Source organism: Drosophila navojoa, chromosome 5 (genome assembly GCF_054131105.1).
Source record: "Drosophila navojoa isolate 15081-1374.11 chromosome 5, UAZ_NAV_1.0, whole genome shotgun sequence".
Lineage (NCBI taxonomy): Eukaryota > Metazoa > Arthropoda > Insecta > Diptera > Drosophilidae > Drosophila > Drosophila navojoa.
The window spans coordinates 6224967-6252500 of NC_142893.1; the positions used below are offsets into that span (position 1 = coordinate 6224967).

The following is a 27534-nucleotide window of genomic DNA, read 5'->3' on the forward strand; positions in this document are numbered from 1 at the left end:
GACTTTCAGCTTCACATGATCCGTGAAAAGATTTATTGTATTCTATGAGAGCTAATTCATTCACGGATAGATTTATCAGCTATATTTATATATATTGTATTATTATTTATTTATTTATATTTATTTTTGTTTTTAGTAAAAACTAATTATTTCAACTTGTGCTCCGATTATAAATCAATATTTATTTTTACTTTTTAACATATGCCAATTAGTTGCCTTGCTCTGCCTATTTATCTGTCCGTCTGTCTGTCTGCTTGTTTGTCTATTCTGTCCATCTGTCCGCTTGTTTGTTTGTGTGAAAATCACACACATTATCTAAGCGTTTTCCACTTCAAATGCGAGTATGGCCAATACATTTCCCATTTCCCTTTGCGTCTGTTTACGCTGAGCTAAAGCGCGGATGCAATAAAATTATTACCGCCTAAAACACGAGCAATTACAAATGGGAAACTCTGACGAAAAGTGGCGAACTGGGCAAAAAGAAAGAAGAAAAGCCAGCCAAGGCCAACAATTATAGTTTGAGTGGGGAAAAAACTAGGGAAAAACCATATGCTGAGCGCGCAGCTGAATGACTCAGCTGCACTAAATGCTCAATAAAAGATTTATAGTTTCAATGAATATTCGAGTTGAGTGCGTTAGGCAATGGCAAGACAAGAATTGCTCAAAAATGAATGACTGTGTGAGATTTAAGCAACAAAAAACAAAAACAACAACAACAACAATAGCAACAAAATCTGAAAAGAAAATAAAAATGCTCGCACTTTGCATGCGCTGCTCAGAGCGAGTGTGCGCGTGTGTGTGTGTGTGTGTTGGTGTGTGTGTGCAGCATTGAAAATTGCGAATGCAAATATAAACAAGTATTCAATGTTTACAGAGCTCAGAGACAGACAGAGCAACGGCTATAGCAACAGCGCACAAAACAAAAAATTACGCATACGCCAAGGCGGCCCATGGAATAAATACTGCAAATATTTTCACTAATTCTCGGCACACACACACATGCACACTACCCCAACATATGTGTATACCCTAATTGAGGCGTAGCAGTCAGCAATTATAGCAGCCTATGGCCATAGTTTATTAACATTTATCAATTTGCCTAAATTGGGAATTGGGAATTCGTTGCTATATTTGCTTTTGCACTTCAGCTTGATTCAATTTAATTAGGAAATATTTTGCTTCAATTCTTTTGAAATTTTTAAATGAAAATATGCTAAGCCATAGTTTATTTAACAAAATATTTTTATAATTGAAAATAATAATAATAAATCTGTGAAGTAGTGGCGTCTGTTCAGTTGATATAATTTTAATAAAATTCATAAATTAAATATATATATAATTTTTCTAAATATAAAATAAAAAAAATAATGCGCTCCAACTTTTTATATACCCAACATATATATATATATTTTTTTATTTTTGTTATTCAATAACTTTTCATACACATTAATCTTAACGCAACGAAATTTCTTCCAGGAAGTGCTAAAAATTTCAAGTCTAAATTGCAATAGTTAATTCTCTGGTCGCTTTAAGAGCACCCCATATATTTTTTTATGTGTTCTCGGCCCTCATTTTGCACCATCGATAAACACTGTTAGCTTCGCCATCTGGCCCATTTAGCATTCGGAATGCGTCCGCTCACTTTATTTTCTTTTTCACACAAAATTTGTTACAGATTCTTTGCTCTAATTCTAGGAATAGGCCAAAAACAAACTGAACTGAGCAGTCAAAATGCGCAAAGTTTTTGGCATACCAGAAACTAATGTAACGGTAAACTAAAAATTGAATAGCCGTAAATCCAGAACACTCTTCATTTCTGAAACTTTTCGAACGGACTGTGAGCTTGTTTAATTTATTTAGTAATAGCCAAAAGTAGATAGAAATATTTGCACCATTCGTTCCTTTTTCAATGATTGAATAGATATATTTATTAAATACGTGTATTTAAATAAGAAAAAAAAAATAATAATTATATTACTATAAAGATAAGATTCTAAATAAAATAATAAAGATATGTATTTTATATTTAAATTATATAAAAATTAAATTGTAAAAAAATGCATGTACATTTTCTTTTCTTTTTAGCATTCTGGTAAAAAAATAAATTTTTTATTAATGTATCAAAGCATAGCTTTAACTCCCAAGTTCTCAAACCTATACTAAACCAGTTTCACCCACTAACGCAGCATATCTCATAACCTTATCAAATCCAGATTCAGATCCCATTCACATTTTCCCTTGAAATAACATGATTTTTGCATTTTAGCTGCTGAAATTTAATTTATTTTTAATTACCGAATAACCAAAAATGGAGAAAAATAGGAAAAAAAAAACGTGGAGCATTAAAAGAGTTTTTCGAGAGACTGAGAAAGAGAGATAGAGAGTGAGAGAGAGAGAGAGAGAGAGAGAGGAGAGTGCAGCAACAGCTTTCTGGCTGGTTTTGGTATTGGTTCATGTAAGTCCTTAATTAACCGGCGATTAATTATTTGCCAATTTAACCCTCATCAACTGCTTGCTGGAGCACTAATTAGAAGCGTCGCCGCATGTGCCACGCCTACGCAACGCCCACACACTCTGGCACGCACACACACACACAGATGGTAGAAGGGAACGAGTGGTAGGGGGCATAGAACCTACCGCTGTGCCTCTGTCTCTCTCTCTCTCTCTTTCTTTCTCTCTCTCTCTCTCTCTCTCTCTCTCTCTCTCTCTCTCTCTTTCTCTCTCTCTGTTTATGTGTAGAGTATCATTTGAGGCACATTTATAAATGGCTACAGCGAAAAAAAAGACTTCCTTTCATGCCAAGGCATGTATATATAGAGTATACATATATAGCATATATATGCCCATACACACACACACACACACACACATGCATATAAATGCTGCTTTGGGCCATTGTTTGCGGCACGTTGCTGAAGTTAAAGTTACCGCAGCAACTTGTAATTAACTGAAAAGCAAAAAAAAAATCAGCAACTTGGCCAAAAACTTTTGATGCTCGCTCGTTTATCGAAGAGAGTATATTGGCGGCTATTGCTCTGGCTGTTCACATAGGGAGAGGGGCAGCAGAAGATTCCAATCTTGGTTCACTTGGCTATTGGCAAATCTTTCACAGCTGAAAAGCTTTTCTTCAGGGCATCTTAAGTTCTAGACGTATTGCAACTGGAAATGTTTATATTTGTTAAACTCTCTGATTGACATACAGCTACATAAACATTTCATATTTCAGTTCCATTTTTAATTATTCATAATCATTGAGGGCATGGAAAATATTTATAAATATATCTTCAATACAATACAAAACAAATCGAATTTTTGCCGACATTTTTTACAGCTTCAAAGTGTTGAAAAAGTGAGCACAAGATTCTTGAAGTTCTAGAATTTTTCGCCGTGTCCAGTCTTAAGATATCTATATATACTATATCTTCATTTACTTCAAATCCGAGCGGGTATTACAGTTGTTGCTACAGCATAATGTTTCAGCTCATTTTCTTTTCTATGCTTAATCTCTGGGCTAAAACTAAGCCATCTCCGCAATAATAAATAAATGTAATACAGTTTTATGCCCAGTTATATGCATATGGCCAGCTGTAGCTGCTGCTGCGCGTGCCATAAACATTTTTAATGCCCCAAAAACCGTTTTTTTAGGCAACAAAGCGAAAAAAAAAGCAAAAAAAAAGGATGCGGCTTTGTTTATGGCTAAAGACAATGAAAAGCGTGTTAGATAGCTCTCTCTCTCTCTCTCCCTCTCCTCTCTCTCTCCCTCTCTCTCACTCTGTTAGCTGAGCTATTGGACATTTCAATTAGGTTAATATAAACGCGTGTCTGCTAAAAGCATTTATAGCATGTGGGCGTGGCAATTATTGGCCTCATTTCCATTTGCGGCCAACTAAAACTAATTACGCGGCAAAGCTCGCACTCTGTCACACTATCTCACACCCTCCCTCTCTCTCCCTGCCTCCTTCTCTAACTCTGTCTCTTTCACGCTCTATTGTTGTATAGTTTTAAATATAAATTTCAACGCTTGAATGCGTTTTTCCATTGATCTATTAACTGTCCATGCGGGTCAACTAAAGATAAGCATAGCTTTAATAGGGAATATCCCTACTTTATATATATATTTTGTAGATTTGCAACTTACTTTAATTTCCTTTTGCCGTGTGCTTGATTCTGTTTTGCTTTGTTTTGTTTTCTGATTTGCACGATTATCTCGTAATTAAATTATATTCGTTCACATTGTCCGTTTTGTTGTTGTTGTTGTTGTTGTTGCACTTTAATTACATGAGTTGGCACTAAATTGCGTTTGCGCTAAATGAGTTTGGAGCAAAAGAAAAAAGCATTCAGATGAAGTCTATGCTGGGGGTGGGAACTGGGCGGTGGGAGCTGGAAGCTGGAAGCTGGGGCTTTAACTACGGCTGGGGGCTTGCTCTGCCAAGTGGTCTTCTCTCATTTACATTTTATGCATATTTTAATTGCTCGCAGGCTAAAAAATTCGAAGGCAGCTTTTCACTGTCCGAAACAGAAGCGAAAGAAAAAGCAGCCAGCGAACAATGAAAATGTGGCCGGGCACAGCGGCAGAGGCCGGGCCTGAGGGGCAGCTGAACGGAAGTTGAGCGCGCTCTAAGTTTTTGTTGTGGTCAATGCACTTGGCTGGGACTTTGGCCGGCGGCTGGGTGCCAAGGGAGCACTGCGAGCGCTGGGGATTTTATTTTTAATTGAAAATTAGAGCGAAACCTGCAGAAGTTTGTCCTTGAAGCTGCGCTAGCCTTGCACAATTTATGTACAATTTTTTTTTTTTTACTGTTTATTGAAGTTCAATTGGCGAAAGTTTTTCAATTAAAAAACCTGTGCAAAAGCTTTTATCTAGATATACATATATATGTATGTATTTTTTTTTAAAGGGTTTTGTTTGACCAACTGTCCATTGGCAGTGAGGGCTTCAGTTGGCCTACGAGTGCTTGCAATGCTAACAGCTAATTGGATTTTTTTGTGCTGATAAGAGTTGATAGACGCATAGAGTATATATAAATGTATAATGTGCATATGTATGTATGTCTGCATATATAAAATTGGATATTGACAAGCATTGTTGACATTTTAATATCAATCTCCATCAACGAGACAAGATTACCGCGGCGGATGCAAATTGGGAATTGCGAATGGGCATGCGAAGGGCGGAGACAATGATAAATGCAAACGAATTCCATTTAAGAAAGAAAACAAAAATGTACATACATACATATATATATATATATATATATATATATATAAGATATATAAATGCAATGCAGAAAGCCATCACGAGCGTATACAATAATAAAGAGTAATAAAGAATATGCAAAGAGGAGGCGCACATAAATTAAGCATATTATTACGCTGGCTAATGGATAACACCTGGTTGGGAGCAATGGCAAGGGGGTGGGTGGGGCGGCAGTCGGGCTGTTTGACAGCGCCATCGAACCGAGAACACAACACAAGACCAAACATAAACAGATGAAGATGAAACACACACAAGCACACGCACACACACACACACACACATGTTAGCGCACGTACGCGTACGTGTGTGTGTGTGTTTTAGAAAGCGGGTAGAATGGGAGGTTAGCACACATTTATTTACACTTCACTCAGTTGGCCAATGGGGCTGCCTGCTGCTGCTGCTGCTCACTTCGCGCACGTTTCGCATTCAGCTAGCTATATTGAACTGTTTTCTCTAAATGCTCTGTTCTGTAGTCTGAGGCAGCCGCTAAGTGTACCGCACGCTTTGAACGACAACGAGGAACTGAAATGGCAACTGGAATGCCAGGCACTCCGAAACAGGCGCTCGCACAAAAGCTTCAGGCGAACGGAACGAACTGGCACTGGAACAGAGCGTAGCGCCAGAGAGTGTGAGTGAGTGCTGCGACACGTGCTGGGGGCGGTGAGAGTGTGTATGTGCGTGTGTGTGTGTGTGTGTGCGTGCATGCGAGTGAGTGAGTGGGGGAGCGAGAGTGTTCTAGTCTAGCATGTTGCGCTAGGGACACTTGTAGCTCGGCCTCAGCCATGTTGCTAAAGCACAAAATGTTGCTGGGACTATTAAAACTGTTGCAACAAACTTTTCTATGTAAACAGTGGCTGTTGTTGTTGTCTGTTTGTTTATTTGCTTTACGAACTGACAAAATAAAAAACAATTAATTTTTAAGCACAAACGCTGCCGATTCCACGAGAGTGTTAATTTGTGGCTAGGTGTGGGTGGGTGAGTAAACACAAACATTAGGCCATCTGCGTGCTGATAAGATAAACAAATTGAGTCGGGGATCCGACGGCAATAACTAGCTGTATATCTGTATAGTCATTGCTGCTGTTGTTGTTGTTTTTTCTGTTGCTGCTGCTGCTGCAGCTGTTTTTCCCTGGCACTGTGTGTGTCAGTCCCGGGCAGACAGCATCGTCGCAGCGCCGAAGCGAAAGCGCCAATGAGCGCACAGCAACCAGGATGAGCTAGTGCGTGCGAAAGAGCGCGAGCGACTGAGCTTTATAGTTCAGTCCATTTCGCGCTCAATTGCCTCAGCTCAATGTTCCAGTTCGTTTCATTCCAATCTCGTTGCGTTTGGCATTTGGCGCGCATTTAAAATGCATGTCATGTGGCTTGCTGCTGCTTTAATCATTTCCCATGCATTAAATTCACTAACAAATTGCCATTAACTTGATTTCGTATGGCAAGTGCAATGGCAACGATGGCTGATGGCCAAAAAGCAAGGTGCTGAAAAGGTGGAAAAAAAAATAAATGGCATATATAAGCAGCTACTTTTGCGACATTAACAAGACACGAAAACAACCCTTTTAGCTCCATTTGTTTACACCCACACACACACACATACGCACACAGAGCAATACCGACAGCGACAGGCACTCTGGCATGTAAAGTCCTGGCAAACAAGGATTTAATGCTCTTTTGTGCCATTGTCGCAAATTAGGCAGTTAGATTTATGAACTGTGACTGAGCGCACACGTGACAGCTGGCTGCTCCTGCTCCTGCTGCTCCTGCTCCTACTGCTGCTGCAGCACTCTTAATATGCCATTAGAGCCAACGACTTTAAAGCGTAATTACAATTGTCTTATACAATTTGCGTCTTATTGAACCCTGCCGAAAAAGGTTTTCATTAACATTCACATGAAAGCCATCATTATAATGGCGAAAGTTAGCAGCCAGCACGCAAAAATGCCAACGAACTTCAAATACAACAAAAGCTTCAGGCACACCCACCGCCAACCGCCCACCGCCCACTGTCCGCTGCCCTATGGCCCAAGCACTTGGCCAGCTTTTGGCACGCAGGTGTCTTTATGCGTCTGCAGCAAATTAAGCATGATTAGGTAGCAAGAAGAACAAGAGCTTTAAGAATGGGTTACTGCTTAGGCATTAGCATACCTTTCACTCTCAATCTCTCCCTCTCGCTCTCTCTCTGTGTTTCACTTTCTCTTGTTTCCTTCCCTCCCCCAGCTCCAGCGCCCAATCAATTTCAATAGTTAATAAGCTGCTGCGCGTCATGTGGCGTCTCTTTTCTTTGTTTGATGCCAGTAATTGAATCTCCTGTTGCGTGTGCCCAGCGGACTGCGCTTTTTGCACAAGTGTGCGTGTCTCTATGTGTGCAAGTGTGTGTGTGCTGCATAAATTAATTGATTTACTAAGCACACGCTGTGTGTGTGTGTATGCAAACTACCGCAGCCTGTCCCGTTGGCAGCCCAGTTGCCAATTAGCACGCGCGCTGCACACGCTGCGTATGCGTAATTCTCGCCCAGCCAGCAGCAAATCAACCTGGTTTTATGGCCAACCCCAAGAAGTGAAGAGAGTGAAAAAAAGGGTCAATGTTTAATGGGCCACAAAACCCGAACAAAAAGTTGAGATGCTCATAAATTCCTGACAATTTCAATGCTCAAATTGCCCTCATAAAAGCGAGCAGAAAACAATCTAGATAAAATAAATGTATATACATACATATATACATAAGTGTGTATATGTAGGTGTATCTAGCGAGGCATTAAGGCAGGTGTCGAAAATTCAATCCAGGGCTACACTTTTCCATTTTGGCTGCACCAAATCAAATGTTGTTTCTGTGGCTTAAATGTGAGCTCAACGAGCTCGTCCTGGCTGCAACATAATCCGCTTTGTCCGTGAATTGTTGATACAGTTGCTTCTTGGCCGCACTCGTTGCACGACCCAAAATTACCGTTGGCCAACAATTTGTTGCATGATGGCTGCCTGACTGCAACAGAGCACTTGCGACAGACGTCAACTGGCATTAAAGTTGAGCTCAAGTATCTGTATCTGAGTATCTGTATCTGCGTTTGTGTTTATCTGTATCTGCACTCTCACTTGCAACTGTATCTGTATCTGTATCTGCAGTGTGTATCTATAATATATCACTTGTATCTATATCTATATCTATATCTATATCTATATCTATATCTATATCTATATCTATATCTATATCTATATCTATATCGGTATCTATATCTATATCTATATCTATATCTGTATCTATATCTATATCTATATCTATATCTATATCTATATCTATAAATCTATATCTATATCTATATCTATATCTATATCTATATCTATATCTATATCTATATCTATAAATCTATATCTATATCTATATCTATATCTATATCTATATCTATATCTATATCTATATCTATATCTATATCTATATCTATATCTATATCTATATCTATATCTATATCTATATCTATATCTATATCTATATCTGTATCTGTATATCCGCTCAGCTTCCCTATCTTCAGTCTTTCTGTCCGTCTGTCTATGCATTTCTGCGTCGCCTGCTGTCTGCTCTGATAAAACCTGCTGTGCACACTTAATAAACTTGAAAAGGATTTCAGTGAATGTGCTTGCTGTGCATTAAACACGCTTTAATTATGTTTTCTGCGTAAACTTGACCTTCATCTGTCTGCTATCTTTTTGTGGACATTTCAAAAGTCAATTCTGGCGAAATTTAGCACAAATTTTTCTTGGGAAATCAATTTGAGACCGTTGTTTATTTATTGGTTTGTATAAACGTCATTTGGATTGAGTTTACCTAGATATGAGACCAACACTGAGGCTTTTCAGTGGAAATGCTCTTTGACTATACAAATTTGAAATATAATACGAGAGTTAGATAAAAAATATCAATGAGTGACAATATTGAACAAAGCATACAAAGGCGTCTTTAAATAAAATAAATAGAAAAGGAAAATTTATATATAATAAATATAAAAAAATAACAATATATACACCAAATTTGGCTAATATTAGGGAATATATTATAATAAATATTAAAAAATTGAAAATGGATAAAATCTTTACAAGTTTACACTAGTAAAAGGCCTCTATTATATTCTATATTATATTCTAGCAGCCATCAGGCTGAAAAATTAAACTAAAACTATATTCCCATTTACATTTTTTCTCCCAATTGCCTCTGAAAGCCTGTCAATCGCAATCATAGTTTAGAGACAAGAATATTATTTTAGTAAATTAGAAACTGTAATTGAAAATGATTTCCCAATTGGTCAACAGAGAATGAGAGAGAGGGGGAGAGTGAGAGAGAGAGAGAGCGGCCTAATGGCATAACAGTATGAGCTCATATATAATAATAAAAACAAATGTAATCCAATGCCCTTTGGGAGCTGAATGGAAGCGCTGTCAGCATTGTCCTCGTCGTCAGTTTCAAGCACATGATGCATTGAAGGCGGAAAGTGGAGTCGACGTGTCTCTGGACAACGACAGCTGTTTGGCTAACGCTCGCTAATCCATCAACAGCAGTGCCAACATCAGAAACAACACCAACAACAACAATACCAATAAAATTCCCAATGCATCTAACGGCACCACAACAACAACAAACAGCTTCAGCTCCATTAGAATACAACGCAAAAAATGGAAGAAGAAGAAGCAGAGGAATATTCATATGCATGCGAATTCCGTTTTTTTTTATGGCCATAAAAAAGCGAATGTAAAAGCCATCTGCCACGCCCCCGCAACGCCCAGCGCCCGTACATTTCTCATGCATTTCGCATCACCTGCAATCTGAGCCGGGCCATCATTCGACATGGTCTTAAGCGTAACAACAACAATTTCGGTTTCATTTTTATGCTCCAATAAAGTTCAATCAAACGACGTCAGGAAAAATACTCGCACGATTTTCCGCAGAGCAATAACGCTTAAAAAGGAAAATTCGAAAAGACCTAAACCAAAACCAAATAATTTAAAGTTCAAATCACAGGCAATTGAAGTCCAGCCCACTCCAGCCCAGAGAGAGGCCCGATTTCCTTTTTTCCTTTGGCCCAAAGCAGTTCAGGAGGTCAGTAGCAACATTGATGGACAGCGACAGCAACAGCGACAAGTCGACCTTTGCCGACATATCGGCGCGACCCACACAACTAGAGTAGACCAGGGAATACGATAGAATATCTGATTGGAAACCCATCAGCGGAGAAAAGGCAAATTGAGTATCAAATTACAGAATTACTTCAGCAACAGAATAACGAATGAATAATTTAATAGGGATTGTCAGATGTTTTTAATTTCGGATTTGCTTTGTATGGTGTATATGGGTTGGTTGACTTACCAAATATTTGTAATACGATGCATTTTACTGGCAGAGCGAAAGTGAGAGAGATCGTTAGCCAAATTTCAAATAGTTTATATATAATTTAGATACTAGATTAGCTTGATGATGGTTTCCCCTGCCCAGAATGTGCAACGTAAGTGTTAAATTTAGATATTTACATTAATTTATATTTATACATTTAGTTATTATAAATACAGTTTCTGCTACCACCGCTGCTGCGGCTCCATATAATGTCGGAACAGTATCCGAAACACCAAAACGTCCGCGTGTAAACGTCCTTTTTGCATCAATGCGCCAGCTATTGATTCTTGTGTGCAGGATCGTCCGCTCAAAATTCAGTTGAATCCGGTATCAAAGAGTATTACGACGGTCCATAAAAAAGCACAACAAGATTATGCCCACGGTAAATAACGGATTCGAACGAGGTCTTTGTTGACAATTTATATCATTTCCATAATGAGAAGCCCATGTAATATAGGAAAATGAACGCTTATTTGTTGTCAAATTCAAACATCCCAAATTGCCTGAAATCATAACTGCGCAGGACTTTTTTACGTAGACAGTTTAGATCATTTCCATAATGAGAACCCCATGTAATATAGGAAAAAGAGCGCTTTTTTCTTGTAAAATTCAAAAATAGAAAACTTCTAGAGCTGTAACTGCGCAGGAACATTTCCATTATGAGAAGCCTGTGTAATATTGTAAAAATTGGAATTAATTATTGACTGAAAAATCGCCGGCTAATAATTTCATCGACTACCTGTAACAGCCAGTTTAGTGTAACTTCTGCTTTGCCATATCCATTAATGAAACCAGTTCATATTATGACCCTTTTTATGGAAGAAAATCAACGATTATTTCTAGTGCAGTTTAAAAATCGTAAGCTTCCTGAAATAATAACTGGAGAGGACTTTTTCACGTAGACAATTTATATCATTTCCATAATGAGAACCCCATGTAATATAGGAACATGAACGCTTTTTTGTTGTCAAATTCAAAAACGGAGAATTTCCTCAGCTGATAACTGCGCAGGATCATTTCCTTAAAGTTATTGCCATGAAAAATAGATAATATTTATACATTTAGATATTATAAATACAGGTTCTGCTACCTCCGGTCCTGCGGCTCCATATAATGTCGGAACTGTATCTAAAACACCAAAACGTCCGCGTGTAAACATCCTTTTTGCATCAATGCGCCAGCTATTGATTCTTGTTTGCAGGATCGTCCGCTCAAAATTCAGTTGAATCCGGTATCAAAGAGTATTACGACGGTCCATAAAAAAGCACAACAAGATTATGCCCACGGTAAATAACGGATTCGAACGAGGTCTTTGTTGACAATTTATATCATTTCCATAATGAGAAGCCCATGTAATATAGGAAAAAGAGCGCATTTTTCTTGTAAAATTCAAAAATAGAAAACTTCCAGAGCTGATAACTGCGCAGGATCATTTCCATTATGAGAAGCCTGTGTAATATTGTGAAATTTGCATTAATTATTGACTGAAAAATCGCCGGCTAATAATTTCATCGACTACCTGTAACAGCCAGTTCAGTGTAACTTCTGCTTTGCCATATCCATTAATGAAACCAGTTCATATTATGACCCTTTTTATGGAGGAAAACCAACGACTTTTTCTAGTGCGGTTTAAAAATCGTAAGCTTCCTGAAATAATAACTGGAGAGGACTTTTTCACGTAGACAATTTAGATCATTTCCATAATGAGAAGCCCATGTAATATAGGAAAAAGAGCGATTTTTTCTTGTCAAATTCAAACATCGCAAACTGCCTGAAATCATAACTGCGCAGGACTTTTTTACGTAGACAATTTAGATCATTTCCATAATGAGAACCCCATGTAATATAGGAAAATGAGCGCATTTTTCTTGTCAAATTCAAAAATAGAAAACTTCTAGAGCTGTAACTGCGCAGGAACATTTCCATTATGAGAAGCCTGTGTAATATTGTAAAAATTGGAATTAATTATTGACTGAAAAATCGCCGGCTAATAATTTCATCGACTACCTGTAACAGCCAGTTTAGTGTAACTTCTGCTTTGCCATATCCATTAATGAAACCAGTTCATATTATGACCCTTTTTATGGAAGAAAATCAACGATTATTTCTAGTGCAGTTTAAAAATCGTAAGCTTCCTGAAATAATAACTGGAGAGGACTTTTTCACGTAGACAATTTATATCATTTCCATAATGAGAACCCCATGTAATATAGGAACATGAACGCTTTTTTGTTGTCAAATTCAAAAACGGAGAATTTCCTCAGCTGATAACTGCGCAGGATCATTTCCTTTAAAGTTATTGCCATGAAAAATAGATAATATTTATACATTTAGATATTATACATACAGTTTCTGCTACCTCCGCTGCTGCGGCTCCATGTAATGTCGGAACAGTATCCGAAACACCAAAACGTCCGCGTGTAAACGTCCTTTTTGCATCAATGCGCCAGCTATTGATTCTTGTTTGCAGGATCGTCCGCTCAAAATTCAGTTGAATCCGGTATCAAAGAGTATTACGACGGTGCATGAAGAAGCACAAAAAGATTATCCCCACGGTAAATAACGGATTCGAACGAGGTCTTTGTTGACAATTTATATCATTTCCATAGTGAGAAGCCCATGTAATATAAGAAAAAGAGCGCATTTTTCTTGTAAAGTTTAAAAATAGAAAACTTCCAGAGCTGATCATTTCCATTATGAGAAGCCTGTGTAATATTGTGAAAATTGGAATTAATTATCGACTGAAAAATCGCCGTCTAATAATTTCATCGACTACCTGTAACAGCCAGTTTAGTGTAACTTCTGCTTTGCATATCCATTATTGCTAGGGAATTCTTCGTCTCGTGCCTCTTTCGTATTCTGTTGATCGATTGCCCATTGCCCATTGCCTCGCCTTTTATGCGAAAAAACTGCAAGTCCTTTAAGGAAGCTTGCAAGATTAAGGAATCTACTAAAATGCAGCAAGCAAATAAACTTGTAGCTGATTTGGTGCGTCAAAATATTGTTGGCAATAATGCTGCTATTGCTAAAGTAATAAATAAGCATATTACCAAGCCAAAGCCAAGTAATTCTGCTCAATTGCCAGACCAATCAACTATACAGCAAGTGCTGAGAAGTCATGAAGCTCAATTGCAGAAACAAAAACATATTCATGAGCCATCAAAGAAAGCTGGAGATTTACTTGAGCGAGCACAGCAGCAGGTAAACAAAAAGATCACTGGTCTTAAAAAAGGGTCTAGTTATGCTGATGCGCTGAAAATGGGCGTACAAAGGGATCAGTTGCAAAACATTCCTGGTCAGCGGTTAGTGCAGCGTCAGCAACAGATTAAGCCATTGCCTTTAGTTCCGAATAATCGGGAACAGCGGCTACCTCGGCGGTTAAATGATAGTTATGAACGTGTTGATGATCATCCTGTTAGTCAAGGTCCAAGAAGTCGTAGCCGTAGTAACGTTCGGTTACCGGTCAATAATGATAATGGTATCAAGTCATTAAATGATAAATTGGACAAATTGATCAGCTTAATGCTTGATGAACGTAAGCGGCCAATTCCTGTAGATAACAGCAACCTTGATAAACTCAATGAAAAATTGGATATTTTAGTCAATAAGCTTACCATGCTAACTAGGTTCATGATGGCAAAGTATATCAATGACACATCTGTTAATGGATAATTCTACTGTGCACTCTAACTCATTAAGTATTCTAGTTTGGAATGCAGCTGGCCTACATAACAAGCTGGGAAATTTAATTCAATATGTCAAGCAAAATGAGCAATTCATTTGTCAAACAGACGTAAAGGAGGAGCTGCCTTTATTCATGGTTGGGTGTATGATGTTGCTGTTCCTTCAGATAACGCGGTTTCTACTCTGGATCATCCTGTTGGCGTGGTTCGGAGCTTTTACTCATATAGCTTATAACACTTATCACATATAACACTTACTTTTGTATCTCACTTAACATATTTTTTGTAACACTCACACTAGAGACCTACACTCAGTAGGCGTCAACAAATTTACTACATTATACAATAGTATAGAAGTAAATAAATAAATGTATTCAGTCAGTCTACGGCACAGCGTCGAGCTGACCTGACTATACATCAGAAAAAAAAAAAAAAAAAAAAAAAAAAAAAAAAAACGCACGATTATTTATAATTCACTTTCACGAATTACCAAAAATATATTTATATTACTGCACGATTATTTATTATTCACTAAATAAAAAAAATTAATGAGAAAAAAAATTATTTTATTTGCGACTGCTGCTTACTGAATACTAAACAATAATGAAATGAAATGAAACGAATCACTGTTTTATATGAGAGCGTGGCCAAAAGCTGACACTATTACAAAGCCTACTGGGTCAATTTTCGATGACAAGGCAAAGATCCTTAATAGCTACCCATCTATCAATGCTTCATTGAACTTTGTGTCACTGAATAATATCGTGAAATCGTTGCGTCAAAAAAAAAAATTAAAAAAAATTAAAAAAAAAAAACATAAAAAAGCAAAAACAAAAATAAATTAATGTGAAGTCAAATGGACTATCCTTTAAAATTATTGCCATGAAAAATAGATAATATTTATACATTTAGATATTATACATACACAGTTTCTGCTACCTCCGCTGCTGCAGCTCCCTGTAATGTCGGAACAGTATCTGAAACACCAAAACGTCCGCGTGTAAACGTCCTTTTTGCATCAATGCGCCAGCAAATGATTCTTCTTTTTATTTAATAAAAAAAGAGAAAAAAAAACACACACAATAATATATTATTCACTTTCACGAATTAACAAAAAAAATATATATATTTTATTTGCGACTGCTGCTTACTGAATACTAAACAATAATGAAATGAAATGAAACGAATCACTGTTTTATATGAGAGCGTGGCCAAAAACTGACACTATTACAAAGCCTACTGGGTAAATTCTCAATGTCAAGGCAAAGATCCTCAATAGCTACATACATACATGTATGTACATACATACATACATGTAACTATCAATGCTTCATTGAACTTTGTGTCACTGAATAATATCGTGAAATCGTTGCGTCAAAAAAAAAAAATACGGCCTAAAAAAGCAAAAACAAAAATAAATTAATGTGAAGTTAAATGATTCATCCTTTAAAGTTATTGCAATGAACCGTTTCGGAGGAGTTTGCCAACAAACACCGCGACAAGAGAATTTTATATACATATAAGATTATATTAACTTTAATAATATTTATAATTAATAATAAATATATACAATATCGTTTCGCGCAACGAGTTTAGCCCTCACTTGAATGCTAGACGCAACTAACTTGTGTCTCTCAATTATTCTTTGTGCTCACTCTCGAGCCTCACTCGGCGACAGCGTCGCTGTCGCCCTGCTAAAACGGTACTTCTTAAGCGACAACATGCAAATATTGGCTGATGCAATATGATGAAATCAATTCTTGGAAACGGCCGAAAACTACAACCACACGCACACAACCTCATTACACACGGACACTACAACCACACGCATAGGTACGAAGGCAGACAGAAAAGGGAAAATATGCGAGTAGGTAGTAAAATCCAATTACAGTGCGCGCCAACATATTAATACTACTTGCTTAGACATATGCATACATATGTATGTGTATATATGTATATTAAGAATAACAAAAATATTTGTAAATTAATAAATAATAAAATTAATGAAAAAAATAATAACAATATACAATATGTATACAATTTTTTTTCCCTCAATTTGGCAACTTGAGTCCAACCTCGCATTTTTTGGGGCATGCATAAAATATACAATATACATATGTACATATGTATGTATGTATGTATGTACATACATATATGTATGTATGTATGTATGTATTTGTAATTTACTTTTAAAGCACATTACGCTTCCCCAACCATTTCTCTGCCACATAATCCGCTACGCTTAATCTGAGACTTGGCCACATACATATGTATGTACATACATGCATACATATGTATGTATGTACGAGTTTTGTAGTTGGCTTTATAAATTGCATCTCAGCTAATGACCCCTAATGACCCGCATTTCAGCTGCCACTCTAACTAGAGAGCTCAAAAAAAATATACATACATACATATATGTACAGATATATACACATATAAAAAAAACCCTTTAAATGCTTAGAAACTTATGCCAAGCAGCGACTAAATCCTCAAAGAGCAACTCAAATTACAAATGAACAAATGCTGCTTGAACTTGCTCGCCCTCTCTCTCTCTCTCTCTCTCTCGCCCTCTCCCTCTCTCTCTCTCTGTCTGCCCGCCTTTCCATTTAGCTTTTCAGCTTTACATTGTGCTCAAATCAAATAAAATGAAATCATTCTTGAAATTATGAATGGGAATATTCATTGAAGTGGATTCGTTGGCCAGCTTGAGTTTCGCTCAGTGTATTTGAATGATAGAGCGTTTCAAGAATGTTGTTGTTGTTGTTGTTGTTGTTGGGCTGCTGCTGTTGCTTTTCATTTGCATGCCATTGATTGGCCGTCAGCTATCTTCTTTTGGGGCCACTTGCGACCCATGCCAGGACCTCTGCCCAGCTCCTTGTGCTCCTTTTCATATCTAGATAGTGAAGCACAGGCATGTCACATTTAATTTAGCTAGCAATTTAATATACTTTATATAAATATAGACATACATACATATGTATATAAGTAAGTAAATGCCTAGGCAACTGCCGAAGGACATCGGCAGGACGCTGGAGGACACACTTCACTGGGCGCCTTGGGTGGAAAAAAAAACGTAAGTAGAGTCTTTAAAGCCGCCGGCTTCAATGCTGGCAATTAGCTAGCAAAAACCAACTGACATTTAATTGTTATTAATTGCAAAGAGCGGGGTAGCAAGAGATAGCGAGAGAGAGAGGGAGAAAGAGAAGAAATTAAGTAATATTTATGTATTTTTGGCCAGCGGAAACTCAAAGCAATTGAGCGCTGCCCACGCACGCCTTTCGCCTTTCGCCTTTCAGCCATTCGGGCAACCATTAATAAAACGAGATTTGCTGCAGGACACAATGCCAATGGCAGGACACTCAAGCAGCTCCTCAGATTAATCTCACACGTTCGCCACGCTGTCTGCGATTTCAATTAAAGCCGCGTCCAAGCACAAGCAGCAAAGCTGAGCAAAACTTATGAAGATGAATGCCATTCGTCAAATGTTTGTCAATGGGGTAGACGGAGCGGCCAGGGCCATGCCACGCCCCCCACCTACCTGAGCTGTCTCTTAGAAATTGCTCAATTACGAAATTAAATTTAATGCCCAGGCTTTTGATCGCACTAAAAGCTTTAATAACTGTAAATTGCTTTCACAAAATTTTTGACACACTCCCTGGGCAGGTCCCAGGTCGAGCCACGAGTCGAGAAGCCCCCAAGAAAAAAAAAACTCTCAACTGACTCTCACTCTCACTTACACTCACTCTCACTGTCATTCTACCTCTCCCTTCCACTCACACTCTCACTCTGCCTCTGTCTCTGTCTCTCGCCTGCATACCCAGGTGTAACCTGTCGTCGGGCTTTTCGGGCCTCTGGTATTTCGCTTTGCTCTCGACGGCGCGTGACCAAATATTTTAAGGACACTTCGAGCAGCACTTGAAGCACGAATTCGAATTGAAGCGTTATCGAGCTGCATGCCAAGGCAATATATACTTATGGTACATACATACACACACACACACACTCGATATACATACATACATATCTATATATAACCGTGCCCCACAAAAATCCAATTAAAGTAAAAAAATTGAATGCGAAACGCGCCACGAGCTCAGCCATTAACTAATTCAGAAATCGGCTTAAAAAAAAAATGTTAGGCTTGTAATTTTTGCACCTGCCCCAACAGCCAAAAGAAAAAATCGAAAAGGGCTACCTTAAGGGCAAAAAGCCGCTTAACGGCATTTGTGCGCGCCTCTGCTTATGAAAAATCGCGTGAAAATTCATTTTGTATTCATTTTCCCATTTGAATATGCTGCTGGCAGGAGCAGCTTAAAGCAGCAGCAGCAACAGCAGCAACAACAACAACAACAGCTTCATCAACTTGTCTGTAATTCAATTAACACATAAGCAAATTAATTTGTCAAGTCTCAAACTCTAACTCAGTTAAATGTGAAAATTTTTAACTCAATTGGCGCACAGCAAATCATTTATTTTAGCAGCCCAAAGCAAACAACTGCAATTGTATTTTCAGCAAAATTTGTTGGCATAAAAAGCTTATGCTGAAGACTGAATAAATAATAAATAATCTACTTATATATTCTTTGGCCAATCCACAAATGGTGCAGAAATCAATGTATAAAGTGTAAAAGTTGTAAAGCAACTGATTTATGCTTAAAGTTTCAGAGTAATCATAACAGTTTACATTACAGTTTAAGAGTCATCACTTTGCATATATAGTAAATGCTAAACTACAGTGCACTGTTAAGAGACTCAGGCTCACGCAATCGTGGTGACTTTTATACATATGCATATGTATATACATAGAAGTGGATCACACATACAAATATATCTGCAATTTCTGTTTGACTTGCATATTATCGAAAGTTTCTGCACATTCTACAGAAATCAAGCATTACAGTTTACAAACAACTGCTTTTACATTAACAGTCATAGTCAAACAAATACACTGTTAACACAAACAAATTCGTTAAATTGCAGAGCATTTGCTGTGTCGACTTACAGCGTAGCAAATTTGCAAATTATTCTTATTTAGAATTCTTTGTTAATTTCTGCGCTTCAAGCTTCAAAAGTTTTTAACAAAGTCCTAAAAGATGCCCCAAAACTTTGCACCAATTTTACGTTGTCTAGCGCGCACGCAACAATTATTTAAAGCATACTTTTGCGCTGACCCACAAAATACAATTCGATTTAGGTAAAGCTTAAAGCACTCGCTCTCTCTCTCCCTCTCGCTCGCTCTCTTTATCTTATATTATGATCGCTGCTCGCGCTGCTTTCACTGTTTTTTCGTTAGTTGCTTTTCGCACTTCACACTGAGAGGTTTTGCGTTCTGTTTATTTGTTGTGGCCGGCAATTTATCAAAATGAGCACCGGGTAAGGTCAACATTGCTTGTTTTTGCCGCATGCAATGAAGTAATCAACATTAACTATGTTTTGTTTCTATCTAATGCTCATTTTTTAATATACAGATTAGTGAATAAACCAGTTCTCTACTATGCGCCACGCAGCCCGCCCTGTCGCTCAGTTCTGCTCACAGCCGCTGCGTTGGGAATCGAACTGGATTTACGGTAGGTTTTCGATATCGAAAATAGTTTGGTGACTTTCGTATGCTCTTGGCGGTCGAATAGTTCGAAAAGTAAATGTTGTGCGTGAATGTGGTATGAAGTTAGAATTCTCTCTTAGAATGCAATGCAATCAACAGTGTTCTGTTAAGCAACTGTTATGTTATTAGCAGTTGCATATTAAAGTCGTGCACTTTACTAGGATTTTACATGCATTTAATAAAGCTAAAAATAAACTTTTAAAATTTTAAAGTGTAATGCAAAACAAAAATGAACACAAATGTTGACTTAGTTGCATTTACATCGCATTAAAATCCATCTAACTCCCTCTCTCGTCTTCTCTCCCTCTGCAGCACCGTGAACGTAAAGGCCGGCGAGCATATGACAGCGGAGTTTCTCAAACTCAATCCACAGCACACAATTCCCGTGCTGGATGACAATGGAGTCGTGGTGAGCGACTCCCATGTGATCTGCACTTATCTGGCGGACAAGTACGCTGGCGTAGATGATTCGCTCTATCCCAAGAACGAAGCGCAGCGTCGCCTGATCGATGCGCGGCTCTACTACGACTGCGGACACCTGTTTCCACGTGTGCGCTTCATTGTGGAGCCCGTGATTTACTTTGGCGTGACGCAGATACCCGAAGATCGCATAAGCTACATGCAGAAGGCCTATGACGGACTGGAGCACTGCCTGGCTGCAGGCGCCTATCTGGCCGGCGATAAGTTGACCATTGCGGATCTGTGCAGTGTGGCGACGGTGAGCACAGCGGCGTCCTTTGCGCCCATAGACGAAGCCAAGTATCCCAAGCTAACTGCATGGCTAAAGCGCATGGAGGCGCTGCCCTACTACGAGGCGAACAATCAGCAGGGTCTCGATATGCTGGTCAAAGTGGTCAAGGGTCTGCTGGCCGAGCAGTAGACCTGAATGGCCGGACATCAATCAATATTGGCAATAATACACGATATGTTTTCTTTGTCGCCCAAACCACTGTTTTTCTCTGTCTACTGCTTTCTGTCTCACTCACACTCTCTCTCGATACACAATAAGTTTCATTTGAGCTGGCCGCGGGGTTGGGCCAAGTTTTTTGTGGCCAGAGGATATATAATAGCAAGAGGGAAGTGGCATCGCAGCTGTTGGCGAAGTAATGGCAAAAGTTTTTTTTTTATGGGCTTCAGGGCTAACAACTTGCTGCATAGACTGTTTGAGCGAAATATAAGCCAAAGTTTTTGGACGTCTTTTGTTGTTGGCCGTTGCCTTTGCCGTTGCCGTTTGCCCTTTCCCATGCTGCTTGTTAGTCATTGATTACGAGTTGTAAGTGATCGCATTTATAGTTGTTAAGCTTGTTAAGAATGTCCTGCGGCCACAAAGGCAACGCTTCACTGTGATTGATTCCGTCAGGCAGCGCGACAACAAAGGCGATAAGCGAAATAGATAACAACTGGGAGCTAAGTCCCCGTCTGCCTGGGCTTGCTAACTTTAATGAGGCCATCAGCTGATAATTATGTGTCTGCTCTGCTGCGGCAGGTGAGACGCGTTTGCAGCTGCACTTCACTAGCCATAAAACGTTTTTCTGCGCTCAGTAACAGTTTGTGAGGCAGCGAGATTTTATGGCGCCGCCTGAAAGTATGCACTAAAAAGTGCGAACCATAAACTCGAGCTGCTTTCTTTGTTGTTCGATTTACAAGATGTATTTAAGACTTTCTTATCTATGATAAAAGCATTAAACTATTATTTAACAAGATTTGTGAGAGCTAAACAAGCTTAGTTTTCAGAGTCCTCAATGACTCTATATGCACCTAAAATTTTAGTCTACTTTACTCAAGTCTTGACTTTGTGAATTACATCACAAATTCCCCTTTCAAAAGCGAATATATACTAAATATATAATATAATATATTTCTAAGCTATTTTCTTAGGCACTTGTGTCACTTAAGCAAGTGAAATTCTGCAGTCACCAAGCATTTGCCATTTAGCTGCCGGCATTTTCATGCGCCACCCGAAAGTATGCAACAAAATTTAACGTGATTTGCATTGAAACTTAAACAAACTTTGGCAGCTTATTGCTAAACATAAAAGATTATACTTGGCAAGTTCTGTGTACATAGTGAAATTTAAAACGCTTCAAAAGCTGTTTACCGGCCAAACAAGTTCAATAACCGCGCATTAATAAGAAGCTGCCAGCAAATACCAGCCACTGGCTCAAAAGCCTTCAAATTATTTGCACCCCTGAAAGTATGCTACAGATTTTGTATACATTTTCAGAGTTTCATTCTCGATTGCAGCCAAGCAAACTTTGAAAACCCTTTTGATTGCTCAACAAAATAAACTAACATTAAGCGCTATGCTTAATTGCCAGCTAATCAAGTTCATTAGTCAGCTGGCACACGTCTTGCAACATTTTAGCCATCGCTTGCAGAGTCAAGTCCAAGTTGCAAGTTGCTGTTGAACTGTAGCACCGCAAACTTTTGGCACTTTGCAGTTTTATTGTTAGCCACGTGAAGTACTTGACAACTTTAACAGCAAATAGCAGGAATAGCTGGCTAAAGCCACAAAATTGGCAGCAACAACAGCAGCCAGTACAAAGTGCTAAAACAGACTTTCTTTCATTCTTTCTTTTTTTTGGGGGGAGGGCGGGTTTTGTGCACAGCATATGCAATGTGACAGCAGCTAGAGGAAACAAACACACACACACATGGACAGAGTTAGTCAAACACACACACACACACACACACACACAGACAAGCTGACGTATACACTCAGGCATAACCTATATTAGTTTAGACCGACTTTTAGTATCCATGAGTGCAGCAGCCTAATGGCTGAACACACACACGCACACACACACACACACTCACTGCTGCTGCCATCGTTATTTGTTGTCATTTGATGTTGCACATGGCACACGCCATCGAATTAACTTGCCACGCGGCCAGAAAACAACGCAAACACTTTTTGGCTTTTGGCGCATAGTGGAAAAACTTTGCCATTTTCATTTTACGTTCTTCGTTTTTCCTGTTGTTGCCACAGTGTCGAAAATTTTTGTTCGCCAGTGTCCGTACCGCACTAAAGTTTGGGTCAACTTTCTGTTTCGTTTTTTGGCACACACTCACACACACATACACAGAGTGCTATTAACCCGACTGTTTTGTAGCTTTTGTGGTACCTCGTCTTTTATGCTGGATTAAAATTTAATACTCTGCACAACTGCAAGAACAAAATACGTGCTGAAGCTGAGACGACTGTTAATTACACTGCTGCTTAAGTTTTTTTTTTTTTTTTTTTTAATTTTGAAAAATCAGCGGATAAGCTATATTGTTGCTAAACTCAGAAAACGTAATTATATTTTTGTAAAATTTATTTACATTTTTTTAGTAGTAAAATTTTTTTTCGAGCATGATATATTCATTAAAATATAAGTGAATAATAAATATATTTTTTTTTAATATTTATTGAGTTTTTATATTACTCAAATTTATGTATTATGGCCTAATATTTCACTTGTTAATAAAAGCAAAATTAAATTGTATTAAATTGTTAAATCATTGAGAGGTAAAAAGCTCACAAGTCGTATACTTAATATCAGAAAAAGTTAAGAAAACAAGAAAGAAAGCTCTAGTCGAGACTGCTCGACTACGAGATCCCCTGAACCCTACAAGCAACTGATATTTCAAACTGATATTTCAAACACACACGCACACACACACACACGCATACAAACAAACACACGCACACACACGCATACAAACAAACACACGCATATACACACACTCACAGATACAGGCGATTGCGCTTGGGTTGCGCTGCAGTGTTGGCAATATAATGAAAACTTATTTGTTGAATAATTTAATTTCTAGACGTACGATCGTAATGAAACTTTCAGAACGTAATCATAATGTTAAAATGTATGTGTATACCGAAGCTCAAGTCTCTAGTATTTGATATACGACTTTTACAAAGATGAGGGTGAGGGGGTGGATTTAGGTGTGGGGGGTAAATTTTAACAAAAACCGAAATTGTATAAAATACATCTTTATATACATTTTAAATTTGGAGACTCTAGCTTGAAAGATGTAGGAGATATAATTTTTTAAGTGATCTTCGATAAGGTTTTTTATCGATAAAAAAGTATCGGAATGAGTTATCGTTTTTTTATGATAAACTCGATCTGCGCGTGATATGTACGGACATTTTAAAAAAAAGTTGAAGTCTCTAGCTCTTATATCTTCTGAAATCGACGCGTTCATACATACGGACGGACGGACGGACGGACGGACGGACGGACGGACGGACAGACAGACGGACAGGGCCAAATCGACTCAGCTTGTCGTCCTGATCAAGAATATATATACTTTGTGGGGTCTGCCACGCCTCCTTCTGCCTGTTACATACTTTTAACAAAACCATTATACCCTGATTTCCCATTTTCAATGGGTTCAGGGTATAATAAGCGGAGTAGAGAGTTGATAATATGTTTAAGAAAACTATAAACAAATAAATTGCTCACATTATTTGACACATATGATATCTAAATCAAACACATATAATATATAAACCATTTAAGCCATTTAAGAGGCAAACTATAGTTCATCTTTAATAAGTTAGAGTATGTATAACAAAAAAGTTGGCTTAAAAAAACATAAATAAACAGTAAAAAGTATTTCAAAACAAGTGGGAGCAGTGCAAACGGGCGTGACCAGCTGCCCAATGCTCGTTAACATTAACTAAACAGTTGAATGCAATAAAAAACATTTGAATGAGATGAAAAGAGATCAAGCAGGAGATGCAGGAGCAAAATATTGCTCAATGCAGCTGCAGCAGATATAGTTATTTCCGCATGGCCAGGCGGACATTCTCAAGCCTCTGACTCAATGTGCTTCCCCTTCACACAGACACACTTTCAAGCGTTGCACAAAACCCATAAACTCTCCTTTCACATTCGTGCAGGAGCATAACGAGGCTTGGCTGGCGAGTTAACTAAAGTCAACACAATGTAACCGAAACTGAAAGCGAATTGGACTTGAACTGAGCCAACACAAAAAGCAAAAGAAAATAATAAAAAAGTAAAAGAATAACAAGAACAAGAACAAGAAAGAGAAAGAGAGAGAGAGGGAGAAAAAAGGGGCAGTCGCATTGGAATAGTAGGCGTGACCGGGCTGCGTGGAGCGAGTCCTTTACAAGTTTGGTTCGCCGTTGCTAGTCATGATTAATGATGCCGTTGTGGGCTCGCATTTCCGCTTCGTTTAAAGTTGAAATGTCGTTGGCCATCTGCTGTTGGCCAGTTTTGTTATTGCTGTTACTGCTCCTGCTGTTGTTGGGCTTATCATTGTTTGTCTTTTGCGGGTTGCGGTTTGTTTAACATTGAAATTAACTTTAGCCATACAATATTTCAATTTCATTACTAATTTAGCCATAAACTGCAATAATATGTTCCATCAATGCCAACTATTCAATGCATAACAATTTGTGCATTCACACACACACACACACACACACATACATACATACACATACATATTTAGCTGCTTCCTCTGTCGCATAAAATGCATCTGCAATAATCTATAATGGAAATTTCAATGGCTATAACGAGTTTTGTATGCCAGCTCACATTTCCAATTGGATTCTGATTCGCTTCGTTAAAATCTGATTCGAATGCCAGCAATTATTTTCGCCCAAATTGGCAGTGTGTGTGGGTGGGAGAGAGAGAGAGACAGAGCGAGCGACAGATGTGGAACGTGTTGGCATTGGGACAGGCAACTACATGATTCTGCTCTTGAGCTGCTGTCGGGCAAATTGAGTGAATTGCATAGAGATGGGCGTTTATCGATACTTTGCGATAGTGGATGTCCACTGCAAATAAGCACGAAATTTGCTTTTAAATGTAATTCTCTATACAGATCTAATTTACAAAAAAAAAAAAATTAAAAAAAAGTCAATAAATATAAAATACAATATTTTAATAAATATATTTCATATGAATTTAACTTAAAGCCAGCAAAAAAAGTTATTAATAAAGAACTGCAAATATTTCCCTGGCAATCAATGAAATTGGCTATTTAAAGCACGACTCCTGCTTCTCTTAGCACTCCCATCTCTAGCATAAACCACATGTGGGGTGGCGCACAGATTTTCGATGTTACTTGAGCAGAATTTTCGAGCGTGCAATGACACCTAAGTGAAGTACTGAAGAGCCGCTCAGCTCTCTGATCTGACATCATTTGGTATGTGACAGCTGTGCTGGCTCTTAAAACTAGAATCCGAATTAGTTCTTGCTCACGCTCCACTCCAGTCAGTTCAATCGCTATCATCTTAATGGCAATAGATGCCACTTAGTGCAGTTGCAGTTGGCACGAATTGCTAATCAGAGCACACAATGCGGCGTTTAGTTGCAAGCAAACAGCTTAACAATGTGATAGACAGATGGACGGGCGGACAGACGGACAGCTGGATAGGCTGACATGGATGGACTGGCAAAATGCTCAGTGATTATGCTGGCCAGGACAACAGGCAAAGGACACCGTCCACCGTCCGCCGTCCGCTGTCCGTCGTCCGTCGTCTGTTGTCTGCGATAAGCGCAAAGTTTTCTCGCATTGTGCGCAGGCAAATGCAATTCAAATGAGCTCACTTCCATAGCCATGGCCAGTCATGTCAGTGCCTGACAGCTTCTGTCGACCTGCAGGCAGAGAGGCACACATACACACTAACACACCCACACACACACATACACTAACACACCCACACACACACATACACTCACACAAGCACTCGCTGCATTCATTTGAATCGCTTCATATTCGATGCACACTGATTGAGGGCCCTGCAATTTGAATGTTGTCAGTAGCAGCCGCAGCAGCAACTGCAGCACCAGAAGCAACAACAACAACAACAAATACAACCACAACATTTACAACAACATTAGCATAATTGCACTGGCTGCTGTGCAGAACTTGATCAGCAAATGCAAAAAAAAAGAAATGGGCGTCCATTATGTGATTGAATCTACTAGCCCACTTTCAGTCACACCACGCCCACACACACACAGCCCACTGTGTGGAAGCTGTCAGCTATGTATATGTAATCAATATGCAATAGCAACAACTAAATAATATATTTGATAATATTCATAGAAAAACTGATTTAATCAACTAAGTGAAATATTTCTATAAATGCAGAAATATGAAATGTGGTAGGTGAGATAGATGAGGGAGAGAGAGAAAGAGGAGTGGGAATGAGAGTGAGAATGAAAGTGAGAGTGAAAGAGAAAGCAAAGAAGGGAGAGAAAGGAAGGAAAAGAAAGAGAAAGGGGAAAATAGAGAGAGAGAGAGAGAGAAAGAGGTGGACTAGACAGTAAACGATACATAGATAAAGAGAAAGGAATAAATAAAGATATAGATAAAGATTGGGATAAATATAGATCAATATATAAGAAGTAAAGAGAGAGAGAGAGAGAGAGAGAGAGAGAGAGAAATAGACAAAGATAAACATATACACATACATATACATATATATATATATCTTTACTCAGTCTCACATATGAAATCTCTCAATAAGAAATTCAGCCGCACTTCAGCCAATAAAGCCATTTAAGCACTCCATTGCCCCAGGGTTATCTCCTCAACGATGATATCCAATTAGTGTTAACGCTTAAATGCTCGC

At 38.4% G+C, this 27534-nt stretch overlaps 2 protein-coding genes and 1 long non-coding RNA gene across 12 annotated transcripts in view; 1 reads left to right on the forward strand and 2 right to left on the reverse strand.

Moving 5' to 3' along the window:
* LOC108654831 (protein qui-1) overlaps nucleotides 1-5788 on the reverse strand; it is a 55006-nt gene extending 49218 nt beyond the window's left edge. For 4 of the 8 annotated variants that reach the window (XR_016196998.1, XR_016196997.1, XM_089261550.1 and 1 more), the window contains exons 1-2: nucleotides 5618-5787; nucleotides 4139-4305 (exon numbers count right to left, since the gene is read on the reverse strand). The gene's annotated coding sequence lies outside the window, so the exon portion shown is untranslated. Of the gene's footprint in view, nucleotides 1-4138; nucleotides 4306-5607 lie in introns of all 8 variants that reach the window. The other 4 variants (XM_089261549.1, XM_089261547.1, XM_089261548.1 and 1 more) reach the window with 4 other exon arrangements.
* A 4967-nt stretch (nucleotides 5789-10755) lies between these two features.
* Nucleotides 10756-15926, reverse strand: LOC149090979 (uncharacterized). Of its 3 annotated transcripts, XR_016197073.1 has the most exons (9): nucleotides 15628-15802; nucleotides 14246-15356; nucleotides 13408-14181; nucleotides 12979-13336; nucleotides 12639-12919; nucleotides 12151-12567; nucleotides 11722-12080; nucleotides 11371-11651; nucleotides 10756-11299 (listed from the first exon to the last, which is right to left on the reverse strand). It is a non-coding gene; the product is annotated as an uncharacterized LOC149090979 (long non-coding RNA). The 3 variants fall into 3 exon arrangements; XR_016197072.1 differs by lacking the exon at nucleotides 15628-15802 and adding an exon at nucleotides 15885-15926 and having other exon boundaries at nucleotides 13408-15356; XR_016197071.1 differs by having other exon boundaries at nucleotides 13408-15356.
* Nucleotides 15927-19533: 3607 nt separating this feature from the next.
* GstE11 (Glutathione S transferase E11) lies at nucleotides 19534-20865 on the forward strand. Its single transcript, XM_018106942.3, has 3 exons — nucleotides 19534-19690; nucleotides 19786-19884; nucleotides 20232-20865. The coding sequence occupies exons 1-3, from the start codon at nucleotides 19680-19682 to the stop codon at nucleotides 20797-20799; spliced, it is 678 nt and encodes a 225-aa protein (XP_017962431.1). The 5' UTR covers nucleotides 19534-19679; the 3' UTR covers nucleotides 20800-20865.
* Nucleotides 20866-27534: the final 6669 nt, after the last annotated feature.

Bases quoted from the DNA above. Each gene is read 5' to 3' on its own strand.
- GstE11 (XM_018106942.3), top strand. The intron at 19,885-20,231 runs GTAGGTTTTCGA...CTCCCTCTGCAG, and splicing joins GGAATCGAACTGGATTTACG to CACCGTGAACGTAAAGGCCG.